Genomic DNA, 22,670 nt, shown 5'->3' with positions numbered 1-22,670 from the left:
TGGGGCACGTATATTTTGAGTATATTTACTGAACCGTTACTCCACTGTAATATGCCCTTCAACATGAGCAAATTAAAAACGGCTTTTAAAGACTCCATTTTAAGTATCATCGTGCTCTTATAACAATGTAGAACGATTGGTCCTTAGCTCTCCTGTTTAAATTGAAATGGATTAATGCATCATTATTACTGAATTTAGTGAAGAAAATGTGTGCTTGAGAGCAAGGTTATATGTGCAAATGCTAACATGTATGAACGCCTAAGATTCAGAAATAGCACTTCAATGTGACTTGGATCCAGAGAAGATCCTTCTAGAGTCTCACCTTCTGCCTTGATACCATCCAGGACTTTATTGTTGGCACGAGCACGCTTCCCAGGAGGATCTGCACCGGGTGGTAGATGAGCAAGGGGACGGATATTAAAGAGAGGTACTCGTGGCCTGCGAACACGATCTTCAGCATTGGGATTCCTGATGAACAAAGAGGACAGAAAACCCAGAGGCAAATTCAGTCTGTCATCAAACTAAAGACACAGGCCGTTAAAGCTGGACATGGGCATGTACCATCTTTCCCCTGTGGATATTCATGGAACCAAACAGGGAACGTCTCGAATGAATCACCAAACCTTTCCATCTTCCTTTTACTATGTAAAGCTCAAAGCTCTAGAAGAGATTAAAACTGAAAAGGGGGTCAGTTCAAGGGCACCGGTAATTCTCACTGCCTGTCTAACAAGGAGGAGAGAAGACAGTGTGGAAGAGAGTTGCTTTAGAAGACTGAGGCATACCGGTAGAGGTTAAAAATGAGTCATTGGCTTAGCAGTAAAACACTCCACTGGTCTTTATGGAGGCCTGCTAGACACCATTTCAAAGCACCTAAGTTCGCTTAGGGGCTGAAAGGATTTGATAAGATAAAGAGGAGGGTACTTTAGCCAAAGAGAGAGTCATAAAGGCTTTGCCCACTCTTTTGGCCAAGAAGCTCAAAGTGCTTTAAGCAGTAGTGTGTATGGCAGATGAAAATTCTAAAATCTGTGCTGAGTGATTAAACCCCACAGTGAACTTAGGTAAATGAATAGTACTACTAGATGAGTCTGCGGCTCTACTGTACCCACGGCAAAGCATGCAGAGTTTGTAAGTACCCACCTAGCATGTGTACCTATTAAGCTTCTATAACAGAATTCAGACTCCGGTGATTTGACTGTTACCACCAATTGCTTTAATGTGACCCAGTCATCAGAAGATTGTGTATGAACATCAGTTTTGTCATCTGAACAGCTTTAAGAGCTTAGCTTTCTTTTTGTTTCTTTGAGAACAGCCTCTGAAAAGGAACCAAGCTCCTAAACACATGCAATGATGGCCCATAAATAATGTTTTATTATAACCCGGTGAGGAAAGCTCTGCTTTTTCAATTATTTTTACCTTCTAATAAATTTCAAACCTTTATGCAAAAATGTATTTCATGGCTGCTTTCTTTTTCATAGCCTCACATATCATTGCCGTCAACTGCAAACACTTAACTCTTCCCAAACAATGTCTCTCTCAAAGCTCCAAATGTTTAATCTTGCACAGTTTCTATCTTCTCACTAATATAAAGAACAAAGGAGCTTTGTTTTTGAATGTAATATACTTAATCCATTTATTGGATTTGAATTTGCAACATCCAATCTTACGGTTCCAGAAAGTTATTACAATGAGAAACGAAGAAGATCTAAACATATATTCTTCCTATTTTTGGAAAAGGCTATTACTTTTTTTTTGGCTGCTCTGGATCTTTGTTGTGGTGCTGAGGCATGTAGGATCTTAGTTCCCTGGCCAGGGATCGAACTTGCATCCCTGGCATTAGAAGCTGGATTCTTAACCACTGAACCACCAGGGAAATTCTCAGGAGAGGTTATCTGGCCCAAAAGGATGACTGAACGAGTTGGAAGGTAGGGTGGAGTAACAGCGGGGCATAAAGGGAGCAAATGATATAAATATGGAAGTATTTGTTTCTAAAAGTAATCAGAGGAGGGATTTCTTACTCAAAATTCAAGGCCCATGGCTGCTGGGCTAAATCACCTGAGTTCCACTTTCTTGGCTACGCTCAGGCAGGCTCTGTGATGTTCTTCAGTAAGCCAAAGCAAGTTCACAGCTACAGTCGCAGAGCTACCTCTCCAGTAAGCAAGATACACAAGGTATCATAATGGAAAGGACCTCAGCAGCTCACTGGAGTGCAAGGAAAAGATAACAGTAATGATGACAATAATGTTTCTGTGTGCGGTGGGCGCTTAACTAGATGCCAGGTGCTGTCAAGCGCTCTCCCGTATGAATGAAATGCCGAGAGGCTGGATAACTTTCCCAAGAGGTGGGGTCTTTACTGCAATCCAGGTCCCCTGGGTTTCCAGTTCTCTGTGTCAGGCTGGGGTCAAGGCCCCTGAGGTCTTTAAGACGTCCTGGGGATGGTGGCTCCATGAAGCAGAACAGGACCTGGGCTGCAAAGAGCTCTCTGATCCAGAGTCTTTTGGGGACTCTCTCCCCTCGGGTTCCTCCCAGGAGTGCTCCCGGGGCAGCAGACCTTGGACTCCCCTGCTTCTCACAGGGGTGTTCTTGTGATTTCACATCAGCCAGGAGCTCAGTAACTGTGATGCCTATTCTCATAGCTGCAAGGGAACTCCAGATGGAAGCTGACTTCCAGAAGCTTCCAGAGTACAACTGACCTTCTACCTCCTGTGGTTCCTAGTACCAACGCATGTGAAGTTCTCTTTTGGCCCAGGGCTGGTTCTTCAGCTCTTTCATTTCATCTTCCAACAGACTCCTCTGTACATATTTGCTGACGGGGTTGGGACTCTGCAAACGTCACTCCTCCTCATCAGTTCATGGCTCCCTGCATGGTTCTGCCCAGAGAGGGCACCACAGGAAGTCTGGAGAAGGGGCAGGTGCCTGGGGGTTAGCCCCAGTGGATAGCCCCTTATGCCCCATCCTAGGAAGGCTGACCTTCATTTCCTTTCCAGACTTCTACTGGAAGAAACAAGCTGGAATCAGGATTGCCGGGAGAAATATCAATAACCTCAGATATGCAGATGACACCACCCTTATGGCAGAAAGTGAAGAGGAACTAAAAAGCCTCTTGATGAAAGTCAAAGAGGAGAGTGAAAAAGTTGGCTTAAAGCTCAACATTCAGAAAACAAAGATCATGGCATCCGGTCCCATCACTTCATGGGAAATAGATGGGGAAACAGTGGAAACAGTGTCAGACTTTATTTTTTGGGGCTCCAAAATCACTGCAGATGGTGACTGCAGCCATGAAATTAAAAGACGCTTACTCCTTGGAAGAAAAGTTATGACCAACCTAGACAGTATATTCAAAAGCAGAGATATTACTTTGCCGACTAAGGTCCGTCTAGTCAGGGCTACGGTTTTTCCTGTGGTCATGTATTGATGTGAGAGTTGGACTGTGAAGAAGGCTGAGTGCCAAAGAATTGATGCTTTTGAACTGTGGTGTTGGAGAAGACTCTTGAGAGTCCCTTGGACTGCAGGGAGATCCAACCAGTCCATTCTGAAGGAGATCAGCCCTGGGATTTCTTTGGAAGGAATGATGCTAAAGCTGAAACTCCAGTACTTTGGCCACCTCATGCGAAGAGTTGACTCATTGGAAAGGACTCTGATGCTGGAAAGGATTGGGGGCAGGAGGAGAAGGGGATGACAGAGGATGAAATGGCTGGAGGGCATCATGGACTCGATGAACGTGAGTCTGAGTGAACTCCGGGAGATGGTGATGGACAGGGAGGCCTGGCGTATTGTGATTCATGGGGTCACAAAGAGTCGGACACGACTGAGCGACTGAAGTGAACTGAACTGATAGGTTCTGAGATCTCCAACTTCTTCCTTTATTCCCCCAGCTCTGGCTGTTCCTTGTCCCCTCTCCACTTTCCAGTTTTCCAGCTGTTTAATTGTCCCTGGGTTGATGGGCTGGTGCGTTTGCCCGACTCACCCTGGAGACACAGACCCTCTCTCACTCAGCCTGGCACCCCAGCCATCCACCTCAAGAGAGGGTTCTACCATGACTGGCAGCTGCTGTAGCCATTTGTCAAACAAAGCAGGGAATTCCCTTCACCAGTTCGTGAGCCTGCAATACCTTCTGGTTAACTGCTTGTTTATTTGGCTGAGCCAGGTCTCACTGTAACACACGGGATCTACAATCTTCATTGCAGCTTGCAGGCTCTTTAGATGAGGTGTGTGAGATCTAGTTCCCTAACCAGGGATCGTGGAAGCGTGGAGTCTCAGCCACTGGGCCACCAGGGAAGTCTCTCATTCTTGTTCCTTGTTAATCAGATTTCCTATCGCCACTCTCCTGGTGACTGTTAAAAGTATGATTGAAAATAAAATCAGAGAGGAAAACTTGGCTTCCGAAGATGAGGGTCAGGTGCCTCTGCTGTGTCTTGTCACCCTCTCAGGGTGGATTCACGACAGGCTAGTCCCTGCATGAACGGACCGAGGCTCCAGTCAAGCTCTTTGTTTTGGGAACCTTTCTGTCCCCTCGGTCTGAAATGTTCCTTTACTTCTCAATCATCCGGAGTCACTTTCCTTTTCAATCATTAGTGTCTTTGCCGTCTCCTATGTGTGTGCCTGTCTATCCCATGCTTCCTTCAGTTTCTCCCTGTCTGCCCTTCTGGCCCCAAATCAGTAGCTTCTGCTCAGCGCCTTTTCATTTTCTCAAGAGTCAGAGTAGACAGAGAAGCTGGGAGAAGTGAGTGAGGGGAGGAGAATTAGCTTCTCCACGCCCGAGTGGTCAGGCAGTGGCCATGATTGCTTGGAAGCAGCTTATGACCTCTGTTCTAGGGCCTCCTGGCTGGGTTCCAGCACTGTCAGGATGAACACTGGAAATGCAACAGAGAGCTTCCCAGCACCGGCCACTGCACTTCCCACCCTGCGATTTCTGTCACCTGGCCACGAATTCGGCAAAACTTGATCTTCAAGTCAAACCAGAGAACATGGGCTAGATCTCGTTTCCCAGAAGCCCATGTAATGCACCGCCCTGTCATCCTCTTCACCCACCCTTTTAATAGTTCACCCCATCACTCATTCGTTCATTCAACGAGCACTCGCTGAACAGATTAACTACAGCACGTGACAAAGCTTCACTAAGGAGGCTCAGCAGCCCCTGGGTGACCACTCATACCTCCTCCCCGTAACCTTCCTTCAGGGCACGGTGGGCCTCACCTGTGCCCCCCACACACTCCCCAAACCGGGCTCTCTGCCTTCAGGCTTGTCTTGTGCAGGGTATTTTCTCGTCAGGAGCCAGACTGAGTGCAAACCTCTCTGTGGCTCTCCACCCCGCCCCTCGACTCCCCCTGTGCTCCAGCCACCGGGAGCAGGAGCCAGGAGCGCAGTACCCTCTCCTCCTAGCTCTGCCCCCACTCTAGGCTCGAGAGGTCTCGGCTCTTGATCTTTGCCAATGAGCTCTTTTTTCGCCCAGAATTCTTGACACCCACTTCTTGACCTGCCCAATCTTTAAGCCCTCAGTTCCCAAACTTGCCTCCTCAGGGGAGTCATCCTTATTGCCTCAAGCATCCTTTCTGCTCTGGGCTTACCCAGCGGAGGTGCATTCCAGCCTAGCATTTGCTGCATTTATTATTACTGCTTGCTTCGTGTGTGTGTGTGTGTGTGTGTGTGTGTGTGTGAGACCCTTACTAAGCTGTGGGCTTTTTAGGGTCAGTGACTGTTTTGCCTTCATCTCTGAGCATCTTAGTGCTCAGAAGGAGAGTGCTGAAGGATTGGAAATTGTGCTAGTCCAGACCCCATCATAAAGTTACTGTGTAGACTATCACTCCATTTTCACTCCATTCATTAACTAGGGAGAAAAAAAGGGCAATAATTTAAAAAAAAACAAACAAACTTACTCGAAAGAGTTTTCTTTTTCAAGTAAAATTTAAATATAGGACTCTTTTCATCTTGTGATCAGTGCAGTAATATAAATGAAGCAAATTAATTTTAATGCTCCCAGGTACTGATTCTGTGTCACTGTGGTTGACAGGATCCGACTAGACTATATGAGATGGCGTTTGACTTTATGGAAGTGAACACCACGCGCGCATTTACAATTTTACAGGGACTTTAAGCTGTCATGCTGAAAAATGTTTATAAAACATTAATCAAAAAATGCCTCTTTAATACAATGCATTGTCTGAAAGATGTTAGAAGGCGCATATTGTAAATGGATTCTTTTTCTGACTAAAGTAATTTCCACCAAAAGCATTTCCCCACTGCTCTACAACTGCACTGTGGAGAGATAAAGAACACTTTCTCAGCACATTACTACCTGCTCCGAACACTTGGGAAATCACTAATGTACAGCGTGCCATATTTCCATGTCACACATGGCACATTCGTCTAAAATTATCCAACAGACTTTGACACTGCGGCATATTCCATAAGCAGAGCTTTCAACTGACATCTGCCAAGTAAGAACTTCAAGTGCGAGCTTTCTTCTTCTAACAAGCAAGTAAGGGGTTTCTTTTATCCTATACCCAGGATGGGAAGGATAAAACAATACATACCAGAACAAGTGGGGTTTTCTTTCCCCTATTTTGAACATGTTTATTTTATGTTCTCTGAATTAGAAAATTCCCTTTGTATCAGTGTTCTAAATTTTAACAGTTACCTCTTTCTATTGGATGGGTGGTTTTTAAATTTTTCCTGAGAAATACTTTTTTCCCCCCTAGATTAAATATGGACCTTTATATAGCAGGCTGCTCTATTACTCAAAATATAAAAACCATTTACTGGGACTTCCCTGGTGGCCCAGTGGCTAATGTCCCTCGCTCCACTGCAGGGGGCCTGGGTTCTATCCCTGGTCGGGGAGCTAGATTCCATATGTTGCAACTAACAGTTTGCATGCAACTAAAAACTGGCATGGCCAAATAAATAAAAAATATAAACCATCTACTTTACTTAATTGTTCAGAGTTTACTTGTAGATGCATGACGCTCTCACCATCTACTCATTCTTTCATTCCATCCATCCATCATTCATTCAAAAAATACTTTCTGGGCTTCTGCTATATGTGAGTTACTATTTCTAGTGCTGAGGACATAAAGAGAAATAACACAGACCAGATCCCTGCCTTCTTGGGACCTGCTTTCTGTAGCTTTTGCCCCGATGACCTTGGTTTCCCTTCTGAGTGCAGGGCTGGCACATGCTTACCTGGTTTCTACAGCTCAGAGTTTGGGGCTCATCTTTGACTAACTCCATCTGTCTTTTGACTTGTAGATCAAGTCACCGAGTTCTGGACAGTCTTTTCTCCATCTAGCGCTATCTTCCCTCAGTCTTCACGGCCATCTTCCTAATTCAGTTCCTCATAAAATCAAGCCAAATGACTCTCGGCCTCCTGACAGAACCCCCTGTCTTCAGACTCTTCCCTTCATCAATCCTACAAACCACAGCCAGATTAATCTTCCTAAGACCCACATTAATTAAAGCCAAGACCCTGCTCAAGAATTACAATGACTTTCCAGTGCCCATTCATCAAATCCTCTATCCTTTCAACATCAATAGAGAAGGATTATGACACCGCCATTTTGTAAGGGCTTTGCTTGCATTATCTCATTTAATCCTTACAACAGCCCTAAGAAGCAAGTGGTGATTTCCCTGATGAAACACAAGGCAACTGAGGGTTAGAATGACCTGCCTAACATCATACATTGGTTAGGTGGTAGAGGCAGAATTAGACAATGGTTTACTTTTTATTTTTAACCTTATTTTTTTTATTGGAGTATAATTCTTTCCAATGTTGTGTTGGTTTCTGCTGTACAACAAAGTGAATCAGCTCTGTGTGTACATAGATCCCTTCCCTCTTGGACCTCTCTCCTACCCCCTCATCCCAGCCCTCTGGGTCATCACTGGGCATCGAGCTGAGCTCCCTGTGCTGCACAGAAGCTTCCCGCTAGCTATCTATTTTACACACGGTAGCGCATGTATGTCAAGGCTCGTTTCTATTTCGTCCCACCCTCTTTCCCTGCTGTGTCCTCATGTTTGTTCTCTACATTAACTCCCAGTTGCCAATTGCTGGCTCAGGCCTAGCATGGCTTTGTGAATGCTGAGCCCCTGACTTGATCTTGTCCTTTCTTTCTGGGTGACTAGATTCTACGGGTTCTTGCAGGCTCATCTTTACATTTTTCTCCACCATGAAGGTAGGCTTCCTACTGATTTCGTCTTCATTTGAAGAATGAGGCTTCTCTTCCTAGTTCTGTTAGGGGACCCACTGACTGATACCACCCATCCTGGCCAGGCAAGATAGTAACCACTTACATGAGTTATTTTACAACAGAAGTTCCTGGTAAGGAACTTGGAACTAACAAGCTACCACCTACCAGAAGAATTCAGGAAAGGTCAAAAGGAGAGAAGAGACTCCAGTCCATATGTTCTAACAATCTCCCAGAATCATCCTCACTGCAATCCATCTTGGCTAAGCAATACGTGCACCACCAGGAAGGACCCCAAGTCAGAATGATTGGCTACAGACAATCTAGAAACTAACTGCATTACCATAAAACCCGAGACTCTGAGCCATGTGGCAGAGCGGTCGCCCTAGGTTCCCTTGTCTTCCTGCTCTCTGCCTGGGCTCCCCTACCCAATAAAGTCTTGGCTTTGTCAGCACGCGCATCTCACTGGACAACTCATTTCTGAGTGTTAGACAAGAGCCCACTCTTGGGCCCTGGAAGGGGTCCCCTTTCTTGCAATAATTGCATCCCATAAATTTAGCATTTGCTTATGATGCCATGATTTTCTTTGTTTCCCTCTGGACATCAGCAAAGTCCTTTAATCTCCTGCAGTGTTTAAGCACAGGTGCACATGGGTGTGCTCAGTCGCATCCAGCTCTTTGCAACCCTATGGACAGTATACTGCAAGGCTCCTCTGTCCATGGGATTTTCTAGGCAAGAACACTGGAGGGTGGTGCCATTTCCTTCTCCAGGGGATGTTCCCGACCCAGGGACTGAACCAGCATCTCCTGCCTCTCCTGTACTGCAGGCAGATTCTTTACTGCTGAGGCCCCACTCAATACGTGAATAATTGATTATTTAAGAACAGAGGATAAAGCAATGTTTCCCATTGAAAAAGCCTGAACAAGAACAAATACTAGTTGCTTTACTGAAGTATAAAGACAATCATTTACACATTCCTCCAGGAGGAGGTTGTATTTCACAGGAGAAATATATATTCGATATGCTAGGAAGGAGAGAAACTGAACTAACCACAGAACCCAAACTTTGAAATGAGCATTGAGTTATGGAGTAGGAGAGGAAATACACTGAAAAATGTCTTTTGTGTCTTTTGAACTTATTTCACTTACTTTCCACTTCCCTAAGAGAGAGTATACTCCAAGCACCTGCATCATTTCCTGTCTTTCAGAGATTCATTCGCCTGAATTCACTTGACTTGTTTTCCATTTAAATGCTTTCTCAGACTTTCCAAGGAGTTTTGAAGAGAGCTGCAGGCGAATCTGGAATCCAGTTGCTTGGCTCTCTAGTTGTCATGGCGATTTCCCACTTTTGTTCACTTTGTTCTTAGTTAGAAACCTCCATAATTTTACTCTTCAAATGTCCTACACATTGTTATTTGAATTCTATCTCTTCCTTCTTTGTGAATCTCTCAGCTTAAAAGCCCATGTTTGCCTTTAAGAGTCACTGGGATACATGGTCTCCCCATCATAATGTAATCCAAGAAGGCCATTCTTTTTCCAGCATCACTAAATGCCAGTCTGGGTCCCCCTCTCCAACACACACACACACACACACACACACACACACATTTTCTCTTCAGAGACAAATGCTCACAGAAAGTCAAACTCGATGCTGATTTATTCCAACCACAAAAGTGAAAGTGAAAGTGAAGTTGCTCACTTGTGTCCTACTGTTTGCAACCCCATGGACTGTAGCCTACCAGGCTCCTCTGTCCATGGGATTTTCCAGGCAAGAGTACTGGAGTGGGTTGCCATTTCCTTCTCCAGGGGATCTTCCCGACCCAGGGATCGAACCTGGGTCTCCTGCGTTGCAGGCAGACGCTTTACCATCTGAGCAACCAACAAAGGGGCAATTATGTGCCATTTATAGAACATGAAATGATGATTCCAAAAGAATTTGATTAGAAAAGACTTTCAGGATTATCCTAAAGCAAGCTAATTTTCAGTTAACGTAGCTGTTGCTTCATACAGACGTTTATAATTTATTATGTCCAGTAGCCTACAGGAGGCGGTACAGTGTAGCTGTTAGGAAGGCTGACACAAGACACAAGAGAGCCCTGGGTGGAATCCCATGCCTACCACTTATCACCTTGTTACTCTCATCAGGCAAGTGACTGAACCTCAGTTTTCACGTGTGTAAAATGTACCTACTTTGTAGGTTTTTTCCCCTTAATAGACAGAAATGAAACAGTACACAATGGTAAGTAATAAGTCTTCAGACACTATTCCAGGTGCAGTAAATAATTCTTGCCTAGAAAATCTCATGGACAGAGAAGCCTTGAACCAGCCCCACCTGGAGCCCCTGCCTTCAAGGAGCTCATATTCTTACTCACTGACCCAGGAGAGACGACAGAGAGCGCTGGGCCAGAGCAAACACCACCCAACCACACAGTCATGGCACAGGGCAGTGAGGAAGCGCAGCACTGCCATCTAGGAAAAAAGCTGATGGGCAAAACGGATGCAGTGAGCATCTGGGTTATTCTAATTTTTGTCTCTCTTTTAGAGTGAGTAGAAAGAACGGCAACCCACTTCCAGGTTGGTGGGTATGGCTTGGCCTGCCATCCATCAGAGAGAGGCTCACTAGATTAGTCAAGAGTCGTCCTCAGGTGTGGCCTGTGGGAGCAGGTGGGATTTAGTCTGCACAGCCCTCAGCATTACATTATGTTCCTACTTCTGGCTTGCCTAGGATGTCCCCTGAAACCCATTCTGGAACATTCTAAAGGCTAGCAAGTCCACCTCCTGCAGATTCCCTTAGGAAGGCAGACAGGATGTCATGGAATTATGTGACTTGCTCTCATTCACGCCCATCTAAATGACTGGTCTTTTGCTCAAGTTCTCCAAAGTATTTTATTTTAGTATTTATTCATTTTTATTTATTTGGCTACACTGGGTTTTAGTTGTGGCACTTGGGATCTTCAGTCTTTGTTGAAGCATGCGGGATCTTTAGCTGTGGCATGTGGGATCTAGTTCCTGACCGAGGATCAAACTCGGGCTCCCTGCATTATGAGCATGGAATCTTAGCCGCTGGACCACCAGGCAAGTCTGATGATTTACATTTTACACGCTTCCCTGTTCTTTTCCTATCATTCTATCTGTAACTGAAAACTGCCATTTAACTTTGGTGTGATTTCACCATCAGGACTTCCATAAGATATATATATTTTTAATGTGGACCATAGCTAACGTCTTTATTGAATTTGTTACAATGTGGCTTATATTGTTTATGTCATGGTGCTTTGACTCTGAGGCATGTGGGATCTTAACTCCCTGGTCAGAGATGGAACCCACGTCCCCTGCATTGGAAGGTGCAGTCTTAATCACTGGATCACCAGGGAAGTCCCATCACCATCAGAACTTCTGTCGTTGCTTTCTGAACCATAGAAAAAAAGATTTTTGTCCTTCATGTATAAGGAGACATCTAAAATGACATACAACTAAATAATATATGCAAATAAGAGCTCTCTAGTTTTCTCAGCGTCCCAGAGATGGGTTCAGGGAATCCACATAGATGAGGGCATTTCCAAATCATGGAACACAAATGCGACATCAGCAGCAGCTAGGGGATGGCTAACAACCCCCTTGGCTAGACTTTTGACAGAAAAACAGGACCATCTTATATCAGTTTCACAGGTAAGTACAAGTGGAATTTTAATTTCCAACCTCTGAGGCCTGAAAAGCCTCCTATGGTTATCTCTATAGATGGCATACGAGATGGAAAGGGACATGTGCAAATCCACATGGGGGGTTTTGGCCACGTGCTTCAACCAACTGGACCCAAACATCCCATCTACAGTCTTTACAGGGCTCTCCTACTACCCTCCCCTTGACACTTAGGAAGACTCAGAGTTCCGTTTCTTTTCATGTAAGTCAGCTGTTATTTAGCTATGCTAAGTGTAAGTTGATGTTTTTGTTAAACTTTCCTAGTTCTCTTAGTGAACTATAAAGAGAATCATTTACACATTCCTCCAGGAGAAGCTTGTATTTCATAGGAGAAATATATATCTGATATGTTCATTGGAACAACTGATGTTGAAGCTGAAACTCCAATACTTTGGCAAACTGATGTGAAGAACTGACTCATCTGAAAAGACCCTGATGCTGGGAAAGAGTGAAGGCAGGAGGAGAAGGGGACGGACGACAAGATGAGATGGTTGGATGGCATCACCGACTCAATGGACATGAGTTTGACTAAACTCCGGGAGTTGGTGATAGACAGGGAAACCTGGCGTGCTGCAATCCTTGGGTCTGCAAAAGACACGACTGAGCGACTAAACTGAACTGAAGTTGAAGTCGATGTTTTTGTTAAACTTTCCTAGTTGCTTTACTGAACTATGAAGAGAATCATTTACACATTCCTCCAGGTGAAGGTTATATTTCATAGGAGAAATATATATTTGATATGGTATAAAGAGAGAAACTGGACTAACCATGGAACCCAAACTTTGAAATGAGTATTGAGTTGTGGAGCAGGAGAGGAAATACATTGAAAAACGTCCTTTGTGTCTTTTGAACTTGTTTCACTTATTTTCCTACTTCCCTGTAGATGGCGTACAAGAGATCTGTCCTTCACATTTCAAAACCAGAATTCAAACATATAACATTTTATATATTATAAAACATATACTATCTAAGTGTTAGTTGCTCAGTCGTGTCTGACTCTTTGTGACCCAATGGACTGTAGCCCACCAGGCTCCTCTGTCCATGGAATTCTCCAGGCAAGAAGAATACTGTGTGGGTTGCCACTCCCCTCCCCAGGGGATCTTCCTGACCCGGGGATCGAACCCGATCTCCTGCATTGAAGGTGGATTCTTTACTGTCTGAGCCACGAGGGAAGCCCTATAAAATATATTCTATAATAATATATAAAAATATACCTCCCTTTATCCAAAAGGGAGAGTTAGGCCTAGAAGACCAGGAAAATGACCAAATACAAGGCTACAAACGGAAAGTCTGAGGCCATTACTAAGAGAGAGGAACAATCTCTCCAGTAATTTTAGTCATCCCATCTCTGGGAGGACTTCAGAAGCTGTATCTGGAGTTCATGGACTTTTTGGCCTTTGTTTGTATGTTGGCAGGTGGAATACAGACTGCAGAAAAATCATTATTGGGTTGGCCAAGAAAGTTGGTTCAGATTTTTCCGTTACATTGTATGGAAAAACCCAAACGACTATTTTGGCCAACCCAATACACAGGGCTTACTCTGGGTCAGGCAGACTATATTCTGCATGTGCCAACATCAGCTCATTCACTCCTCATATCTATAATGTGAGTAAGGCTACTGTTATTATCTCCACTTTTCAGATGAGAAAACAGAGGCTGCAGATGAGTAAAAATCTTCCCAAGGCTATGCACAGCAAGCGACAGGGTATAGCTGGGATGTGAACACAGGCGGACTGGTCCCCAGTTCTGTGTCCTCCACCACCCTACATGCCTAAAATGGTGATCTGGAAGAACACCCAGGAACTGGAGAGAAAGAGATGTTTGATGATATTAACACAGAATAATGGAGGGTGAAAAACCCAAGGAAAAGAGTATTTACACAAGAAAGGTCTGCAAAGGAGAGAGAGATTCCCTTTGACAGAGGAGCTTAGAGAACCAGCCTTTACTCACTTTGAATAAAAGTTGGTCGATGACCAATTTCTGACCATTTTCCAGCCCAATTGGAAAATGAAAGACTGTATTTTAGGCTTCAATCACCTGGGCTGTAATCCTACCCCTTTGCTGAAAGTTTTATGTAAATAAAGATGCAAGAAAAGACCCAAATGAGCAGCTGGTGTTATTTCTGTTTTGAAACGGGCATGTTCTGATTGGAAAAGATGTTTAATGAATGGCCTGAGCCGGCTCACCAGATGCTGACAATGAAACATTTAACTCTACCAATAGAAGGTTTCAGCCTCAGAAGATTAGGCACACCCTCACCTGTCTGACAGCATTGTAGGAGCAATTAGCAGACAGGAATTCAAGAATGTATTAAAGAGCTGAAACCTCCGAGGCTTCATTCAGATGCCTGTGATGGCTTCATTCAGATGCCTGCGATGGCTTCTGGGAGGGGTCACCATATTCATGGAGACAGGTGGGAAGGAAGTAGTGGGAGCTTACTGTTTTCCCTTTCTGGGCTGTGAAGGAAGAGCCATTTGTCTTCTAAAGAGAAAAATGTGCCTAATGTTCACAGTCACAGGATGTGAAACCTCAAAAATACAACGAGAATTTCACATGACAAAAATAACATGACATCAGAAGAGATGTGACATGGTCACCAACATAGAACTGGCCCCAGCTGACTGGCTCTGGGAAGCTTTGCCTAGTTTCACAGATTTTTTTAAAGATATGTTTTTACATAATGAAGAAAAACACTTGAGACGTTTTAAGTGTGAGCCAATGGGAGGTTGGGAGAAGGCAATGCCAACCCACTCCAGTATTCTTGCCTGGAAAATCCCATGGACGGACGAGCCTGGTGGGCTACAGTCCATGGGGTTGCGAAGAGTTGGACACGACTAAGCAACTTCACTTTCCCTTTTCACTTTCATTCATTGGAGAAGGAAATGGCAACCCACTCCAGTGTTCTTGCCTGGAGAATCCCAGGGATTGGGGAGCCTGGTGGGCTGCCGTCTATGGGGTTCCACAGAATCGGACACGACTGAAGCAACTTAGCAGCAGCAGCAATGAGAGGCTGATGTATGTGCAGGCACTTTCACATTCTGCCACAGCTTCCAACACCCTAAATGTAGTTTTCCCTAAGGAGCGGTGGCTGTGTGGGCACAGGAGGGCCTAGAGGAGCCATCCCACGTTGAAGGTCAGGAAGGGCGGCGGTGAGGAGATACCCCTCGTCCAAGGTAAGGAGCAGTGGCTCCACTTTGCTGCAGCAGCCCTGAAGAGATACCCCACGTCCAAGGTAAGAGAAACCCAAGTAAGATGGTAGGTTTTGCAAGAGGGCATCAGAGGGCAGACACACTGAAACCATACTCACAGAAAACTAGTCAATCTAATCACACTAGGACCACAGCCTTGTCTAACTCAATGAAACTAAGCCATGCCCCCGGGGCAACCCAAGACAGGCGGGTCATGGTGGAGAGGTCTGACAGAATGTGGTCCACTGGAGAAGGGAATGGCAAACCACTTCAGTATTCTTGCCTTGAGAACCCCATGAACACTATGAAAAGGCAAAATGATAGGATACTGAAAGAGGAACTCCCCAGGTCAGTAGGTACCCAATATGCTACTGGAGATCAGTGGAGAAATAACTCCAGAAAGAATTAAGGGATGGAGCCAAAGCAAAAACAATACCCAGCTGTGGATGTGACTGGTGATAGAAGCAAGGTCCAATGCTGTAAAGAGCAATATTGCATAGGAACCTGGAATGTCAGGTCCATGAATCAAGGCAAATTGGAAGTGGTCAAACAAGAGATGGCAAGAGTGAACATCGACATTCTCGGAATCAGTGAACTAAAATGGACTGGAATGGGTGAATTTAACTCAGATGACCATTATATCTACTACTGTGGGCAGGAATCCCTCAGAAGAAATGGAGTAGCCATCATGGTCAACAAAAGAGTCTGAAATGCAGTACTTGGATGCAATCTCAGAAACGACAGAATGATCTCTGTTCGTTTCCAAGGCAAACCATTCAATATCACGGTAATCCAAGTCTATGCCCCAACCAGTAATGCTGAAGAAGCTGAAGTTGAATGGTTCTATGAAGACCTAGAAGACCTTTTAGAACTAACACCCAAAAAAGATATCCTTTTCATTCTAGGGGACTGGAATGCAAAAGTAGGAAGTCAAGAAACACCTGGAGTAACGGGCAAATTTGGCCTTGGAATGCGGAATGAAGCAGGGCAAAGACTAACAGAGTTTTGCCAAGAAAGTGCACTGATCATAGCAAACACCCTCTTCCAACAACACAAGAGAAGACTCTACACATGGGCATCACCAGATGGTCAACACCAAAATCAGAATGATTATATTCTATGCAGCCAAAGATGGAGAAGCTCTATACAGTCAACAAAAACAAGACCAGGAGCTGACTGTGGCTCAGATCATGAACTCCTTATTACCAAATTCAGACGTAAATTGAAGAAAGTAGGGAAAACCGCTAGACCATTCAGGTATGACCTAAATCAAATCCCTTATGATTATACAGTGGAAGTGAGAAATAGCTTTAAGGGCCTAGATCTGATAGATAGAGTGCCTGATGAACTATGGAATGAGGTTCGTGACATTGTACAGGAGACAGGGATCAAGACCATCCCCATGGGAAAGAAATGCAAAAAAGCAAAATGGCTGTCTCGGGAGGCCTTACAAATAACTGTGAAAAGAAGAGAGGTGAAAAGCAAAGGAGAAAAGGAAAGATATAAGCATCTGAATGCAGAGTTCCAAAGAATAGCAAGAAGAGATAAGAAAGCCTTCTTCAGCGATCAATGCAAAGAAATAGAGGAAAAGAACAGAATGGGAAAGACTAGAGATCTCTTCAAGAAAATTAGAGATACCAAGGGAACATTTCATGCAAAGATGGGCTCGATAAAGGACAGAAATGGTATGGACCTAACAGAAGCAGAAGATATTAAGTAGAGGTAGCAAGAATACACAGAAGAACTGTACAAAAAAGATCTTCATGACTCAGATAATCACGATGGTGTGATCACTTATCTAGAGCCAGACATCCTGGAATGTGAAGTCAAGTGGGCCTTAGAAAGCATCACTATGAACAAAGCTAGTGGAGGTGACGGAATTCCAGTGAAGCTATTTCCAATCCTAAAAGATGATGCTGTGAAACTGCTGCACTCAATATGGCAGCAAATTTGGAAAACTCAGCAGTGGTCACAGGACTGGAAAAGGTCAGTTTTCATTCAAATCCCAAAGAAAGGCAATGCCAAAGAATGCTCAAACTACTGCACAATTGCACTCATCTCACATGCTAGTAAAGTAATGCTCAAAATTCTCCAAGCCAGGCTTCAGCAATACATGAACCGTGAACTTCCTGATGTTCAAGCTGGTTTTAGAAAAGGCAGAGGAACCGGAGATCAAATTGCCAACATCTGCTAGATCATCAAAAAAGCAAGAGAGTTCCAGAAAAAACATCTATTTCTGCTTTATTGACTATGCCAAAGCCTTTGACTGTGTGGATCACAATAAACTGTGGAAAATTCTGAAAGAGATGGGAATACCAGACCACCTGACCTGCCTCTTGAGAAACCTATATGCAGGTCAGGAAGCAACAGTTAGAACTGGACATGGAACAACAGACTGGTTCCAAATAGGAAAAGGAGTACATCAAGGCTGTATATTGTCACCTTGCTTATTTAACTTCTATGCAGAGTACATCATGAGAAATGCTGGGCTGGAAGAAACACAAGCTGGAATCAAGATTGCTGGGAGAAATATCAATAACCCCAGATATGCAGATGACACCACCCTTATGGCAGAAAGTGAAGAGGAACTAAAAAGCCTCTTGATGAAAGTCAAAGAGGAGAGTGAAAAAGTTGGCTTAAAGCTCAGCATTCAGAAAACGAAGATCATGGCATCCGGTCCCAGCACTTCATGGGAAATAGATGGGGAAACAGTGGAAACAGTGTCAGACTTTATTTTGGGGGGCTCCAAAATCACTGCAGACGGTGACTGCAGCCATGAAATTAAAAGACACTTACTCTTTTGAAGAAAAGTTATGACCAACCTAGATAGCATATTCAAAAGCAGAGACATTACTTTGCCGACTAAGGTCTGCCTAGTCAAGGCTATGGTTTTTCCTGTGGTCATGTATGGATGTGAGAGTTGGACTGTGAAGAAGGCTGAACGCTGAAGAATTGATGCTTTTGAACTGTGGTGCTGGAGAAGACTCTTGAGAGTCCCTTGGACTGCAAGGAGATCCAACCAGTCCATTCTGAAGATCAGCTCTGGGATTTCTTTGGAAGGAATGATGCTAAAGCTGAAACTCCAGTACTTTGGCCACCTCATGCAAAGAGTTGACTCACTGGAAAAGACTCTGATGCTGGGAGGGATTGGGGGCAGGAGGAGAAGGGGACGACAGAGGATGAGATGGCTGGATGGCATCACCGACTCGGACATGAATTTGGATAAACTCCGGGAGTTGGTGATGGACAGGGAGGCCTGGCGTGCTGCGATTCATGGGGTCGCAAAGAGTCGGACACGACTGAATGACTGAACTGAACTGAACTGAAGATCTCATATTGATAATCTTCTTAATGGACAGAGGAACTTTCAGAAGGCGTCCAAATTGTAGTTAAGTTGCAAAGGTGAGAAAACTGTGACCCAAATGCACCCACACTTTTTGTTTTGTCAACGTGGCTCTTAATCACCCTCGGGTGGTAATTTCCTTTTTGATGGTACCATGTTTATGATAAACATACGCCTCACAAGAGACGTCTTCTGACACAAAAGAACAAGGCAGTTCTGATTGGGGAGGAGAAATCAGAGTTATTTACCTGCTGACTCACATTTCTGTAGTTAAACTTGGCTAGAAAATTTTTTGCTAACCTAAACCTACTTCTGCCCTTCATCTATTTCAATGATTGGGGAGCCAAGACCTCATTCACAAGACTTTTAGGCAGAGGAAGAAAACCCTGGAAACCATTTCTGGAAATAATGTTTTTTTAATCCCCTCAGTTTTCTTTAAACTCTGAATGTTTAACTTAGATATCTCATCACAGCACGAAGAATTGTGGTTTTCACAGATCAGCATAAACAAACAGTCAGTTTTATTAGCAAATGAACACGTGTAATCCTTTCTGGAACCCAGTGGATCATACCTGTGCCCAAATAGGGGAAGTGGTCAAAGGCAGCGGTTTTCAGTGCCAGCTGCTCATTAGAATCACCCGGGTAGCTGTAAAACCTGGGATACCTGGGTCTATCCTGAGAGATTCGGAGGAAATAGGTCAGGGGATGGTCCAGGCAGTTCTGCAATGATCCCAGGTGACTCCCTGGTGGCTCAGATGGTTCAAAGTCTGCCTACAAAGTAGGAGACCCAGGTTTGATCCCTGGGTCAGGAAGGTCTCACGGAGGAGGGAATGGTAACCCACTCCAGTGTTCTCACCTGGAGAATCCCACAGACAGAGGAGCCTAGCGGGCTACAGTCCATGGAGTTGCAAACAGTTGGACACGACTGAGCAACCAACAGGTAATTTTGATGTGAGTCAGGCTGAGAAGCTGGGTCTGGTAATAAGGGAGAGCAAGAGGATTCTAGGGGTTTCTGGAGACAGACTGTGTGCTGGCTTTCCGACTTTCTTCACTGTGTAAACTGAAGTGAGTTGCTTGACCTCTCCGAGGCTTGGTTTTCTACCGTGGGCAGTGGGATCAATAATAACTACTGTGCAGGGCTTTTGTGAAGATCCAATGAGATATAAGGCAATTCATGTCCCCGATACAGTGCCTGGTCTGCAGGGGGTGTCATGTGACTTCATGTCTACTTTCTGATTTAATGGTCACCTCAACCTTACAAAATGCGAGGTAGATAGAGGCTAGCTGGTTTGGATGTCTATATGTCTGGCTGATTTTGAATTACATATCATTTTACTCTCCAAGTAATTTCATAGCCTCCCTAACCTCTGGAGTGCCTCAGGGGCCAGTGCTCAGAGCCCTTTTCTGTGCTGTCTACCCTTTCTGTACTGATCTCATTCAGCCTGATGGCTTAGTGTAAGCTGAACACTCCAGCCTGGACCAGAATTCTAGGCTCACAAAGCCGGCTCTCCTCTGGATGTTGAAAAGACATCTCAAACTTAGCACATTCAAGATGGAACTCTTGATCTGCCCCCACATCCCTCTTCCACAGGTAAATTCTGTATCTCATCCATCCTCAGTTCAGTTCAGTCGCTCAGTTGTGTCCGACTCTTTGCGACCCCATGAATCGCAGCACGCCAGGCCTCCCTGTCCATCACCAACTCCCGGAGTTCACTCAGACTCACGTCCATTGAGTCAGTGATGCCATCCAGCCATCTCATCCTCTGTCATCCCCTTCTCCTCCTGCCCCCAATCCTTCCCAGCATCAGAGTCTTTTCCAATGAGTCAACTCTTCGCATGAGGTGGCCAAAGTACTGGAGTTTCAGCTTTAGCATCATTCCTTCCAAAGAAATCCCAGGGCTGATCTCCTTCAGAATGGACTGGTTGGATCTCCTTGCAGTCCAAGGGACTCTCAAGAATCTTCTCCAACACCACAGTTCAAAAGCATCAATTCTTCAGCGCTCAGCTTTCTTCACAGCCCAACTCTCACATCCATACATGACCACTGGAAAAACCATAGCCTTGACTAGGCGGACCTAAGTATCTAGGTTGGTCATAACTTTTCTTCAAAAGAGTAAGTGTCTTTTAATTTCATGGCTGCAGTCACCGTCTGCAGTGATTTTGGAGCCCCCCAAAATAAAGTCTGACACTGTTTCCACTGTTTCCCCATCTATTTCCCATGAAGTGCTGGGACCAGATGCCATGATCTTCGTTTTCTGAATGTTGAGCTTTAAGCCAACTTTTTCACTCTCCTCTTTCACTTTTATCATGAGGCTTTTAAGTTCCTCTTCACTTTCTACCATAAGGGTGGTGTCATCTGCCTATCTGAGGTTATCGATATTTCTCCCAGCAATCTTGATTCCAGCTTGTGTTTCTTCCAGTCCAGCGTTTCTCATGATGTACTCTGCATAGAAGTTAAATAAGCAGAGTGACAATATACAGCCTTGATGTACTCCTTTTCCTATTTGGAACCAGTCTGTTGTTCCATGTCCAGTTCTAACTGTTGCTTCCTGACCTGCATATAGGTTTCTCAAGAGGCAGGTCAGGTGGTCTGGTATTCCCATCTCTTTCAGGATTTTCCACAGTTTATTGTGATCCACACAGTCAAAAGCTTTGGCATAGTCAATAAAGCAGAAATAGATGTTTTTTCTGGAACTCTCTTGCTTTTTTGATGATCCAGCAGATGTTGGCAATTTGATCTCTGGTTCCTCTGCCTTTTTGAAAACTAGCTTGAATATCTGGAAGTTCATCCAGTCTAGTAAATGGCAATTCCACCCTTCTAGTCCCCTCGAGGCCAAATCCCTCAGAATCATCTTTAATTCCCTTCTCTTACATACACATCCAATTAGTCAGCAGATCCCAGTGGTTTGGGATTCAAAATACCACCAGAGCTTCTCACCACTCCTCCACTATTACCTTTAATCACTTCACCCTGAGCCTTCATCTGGATGAAAGGCTCTTAACTGGCTTTCCTGTTTCTTGGTGGTGCACCCTGTCCCCCGGCCAAGCCCTTATTTAACACAGCAGCCAAAGTGGGAGCTGCATCGTGTCACTCAAACCTCTCAAGGATCTTTGCCTTTGCCTTCTGTATAGAAGGCAGTTTTCATGACAGGTCGCTGAGGTCTCACACATATCACCCATCCTCCCTTTCCGCATCCTCCCCTTCCTTCTCACACTTTCCACTCCTCAAACGCCAGCCTCATCGTCCTCTGCCTCCCACTTGCTGAGCCCCTGTGGCTTCAGGTCCTTGCCCTCATCGTTCCCTCTGGTTGGAGCCTCCTCCCTCTATACCTCGTGTGGCTTACTCCCCTTCTCCTACAGGTCTTTGACCCAAAGACCCCTTTAAGCCTAACATGTCCCCGCCTTCATCTCGCGCTCTTATTCTCCTTTCTGGTTTTATTTCTCCACCCACTTCCCATCATGTGATGCACCATACGTCTGAGTGTTCGCTTGCTCAGCTCTGCTAGAAAGGAAGATGGATAAGGGGGAGTACGTTTTCGTATTTTGTCCACTGCTGTGGACAGAATAGGGCCCAGAATGATGCCTGGTGCAAACTAGGCATGAATAAACACTTGTTGAATGAATGCATGTGTTGAGCAAATGATATTTTAAAAGCTTCTTTTCATTGGCATTATTTATTCCTGCACATCCCTGCACTTGCTGTCAGTTGCAGAGGAGTTGGTTTTTATTATTATTGAAAAAGCTTGTTCTAGCAGTACTAGAGTACAGTAATGCTAGCATGAAGAGCAGGGTACTAGTACGGAGATCAAATCTGGGAGACGTCACTGCTCCAAAACCATGAACGTGCTCAGCTTCAGGACAGGTGACTTTCTAAATGAACTGGCTTCCTGGGGCCCAGGAATCTTTTATGTACATTTTTACATCTCTTCCTCCCTCCAGGGTAATCTGTCAAAAACCTATAGCATTCCCCACAGCTTTAACAAATGGGCAGCTGACTCTACTATCTGGCTGGTGTTTTTTGCATGGGCTGCAGATGGGGACAAGGAAGTGGTGGGTGTCACCTCATTCTGTAGCCTTGGAGTCCTTTATTATTTACTGTAAAGAAGCAAGGAGCCGGCTGTCATCAAATCCATGCAAACTGGTTTATAGTGTCTGGTTCAATTAAGGGGGTTTCTGGGAAGAGACACGACCAAATAAATAATGGGAGAGAGGCTCTGAAACAATCATTGTTATTCATCAATCTCTGTTTGCAAGTGGAGATGGGAGA

At 44.7% G+C, this 22,670-nt stretch overlaps 1 protein-coding gene across 3 annotated transcripts in view; it reads right to left on the bottom strand.

Annotated features, from left to right (window-relative positions):
• SLC10A7 (solute carrier family 10 member 7) overlaps nt 1-22,670 on the bottom strand; it is a 305,184-nt gene that overhangs the window by 5,864 nt on the left and 276,650 nt on the right. For all 3 annotated transcript variants that reach the window (XR_005722881.1, XM_040250419.1, XM_040250422.1), the window contains one exon: nt 323-468. Coding sequence is in view for 2 of the 3 variants with exons in the window: in XM_040250419.1 (XP_040106353.1) it covers nt 323-468 (146 nt within the window). In the remaining variant the exon portion in view is untranslated. The remainder of the gene's footprint in view (nt 1-322; nt 469-22,670) is intronic.

Source organism: Oryx dammah, unplaced genomic scaffold (genome assembly GCF_014754425.2).
Source record: "Oryx dammah isolate SB20612 unplaced genomic scaffold, SCBI_Odam_1.1 HiC_scaffold_12, whole genome shotgun sequence".
Lineage (NCBI taxonomy): Eukaryota > Metazoa > Chordata > Mammalia > Artiodactyla > Bovidae > Oryx > Oryx dammah.
This window is presented reverse-complemented; position numbering and strand designations above follow the sequence as displayed.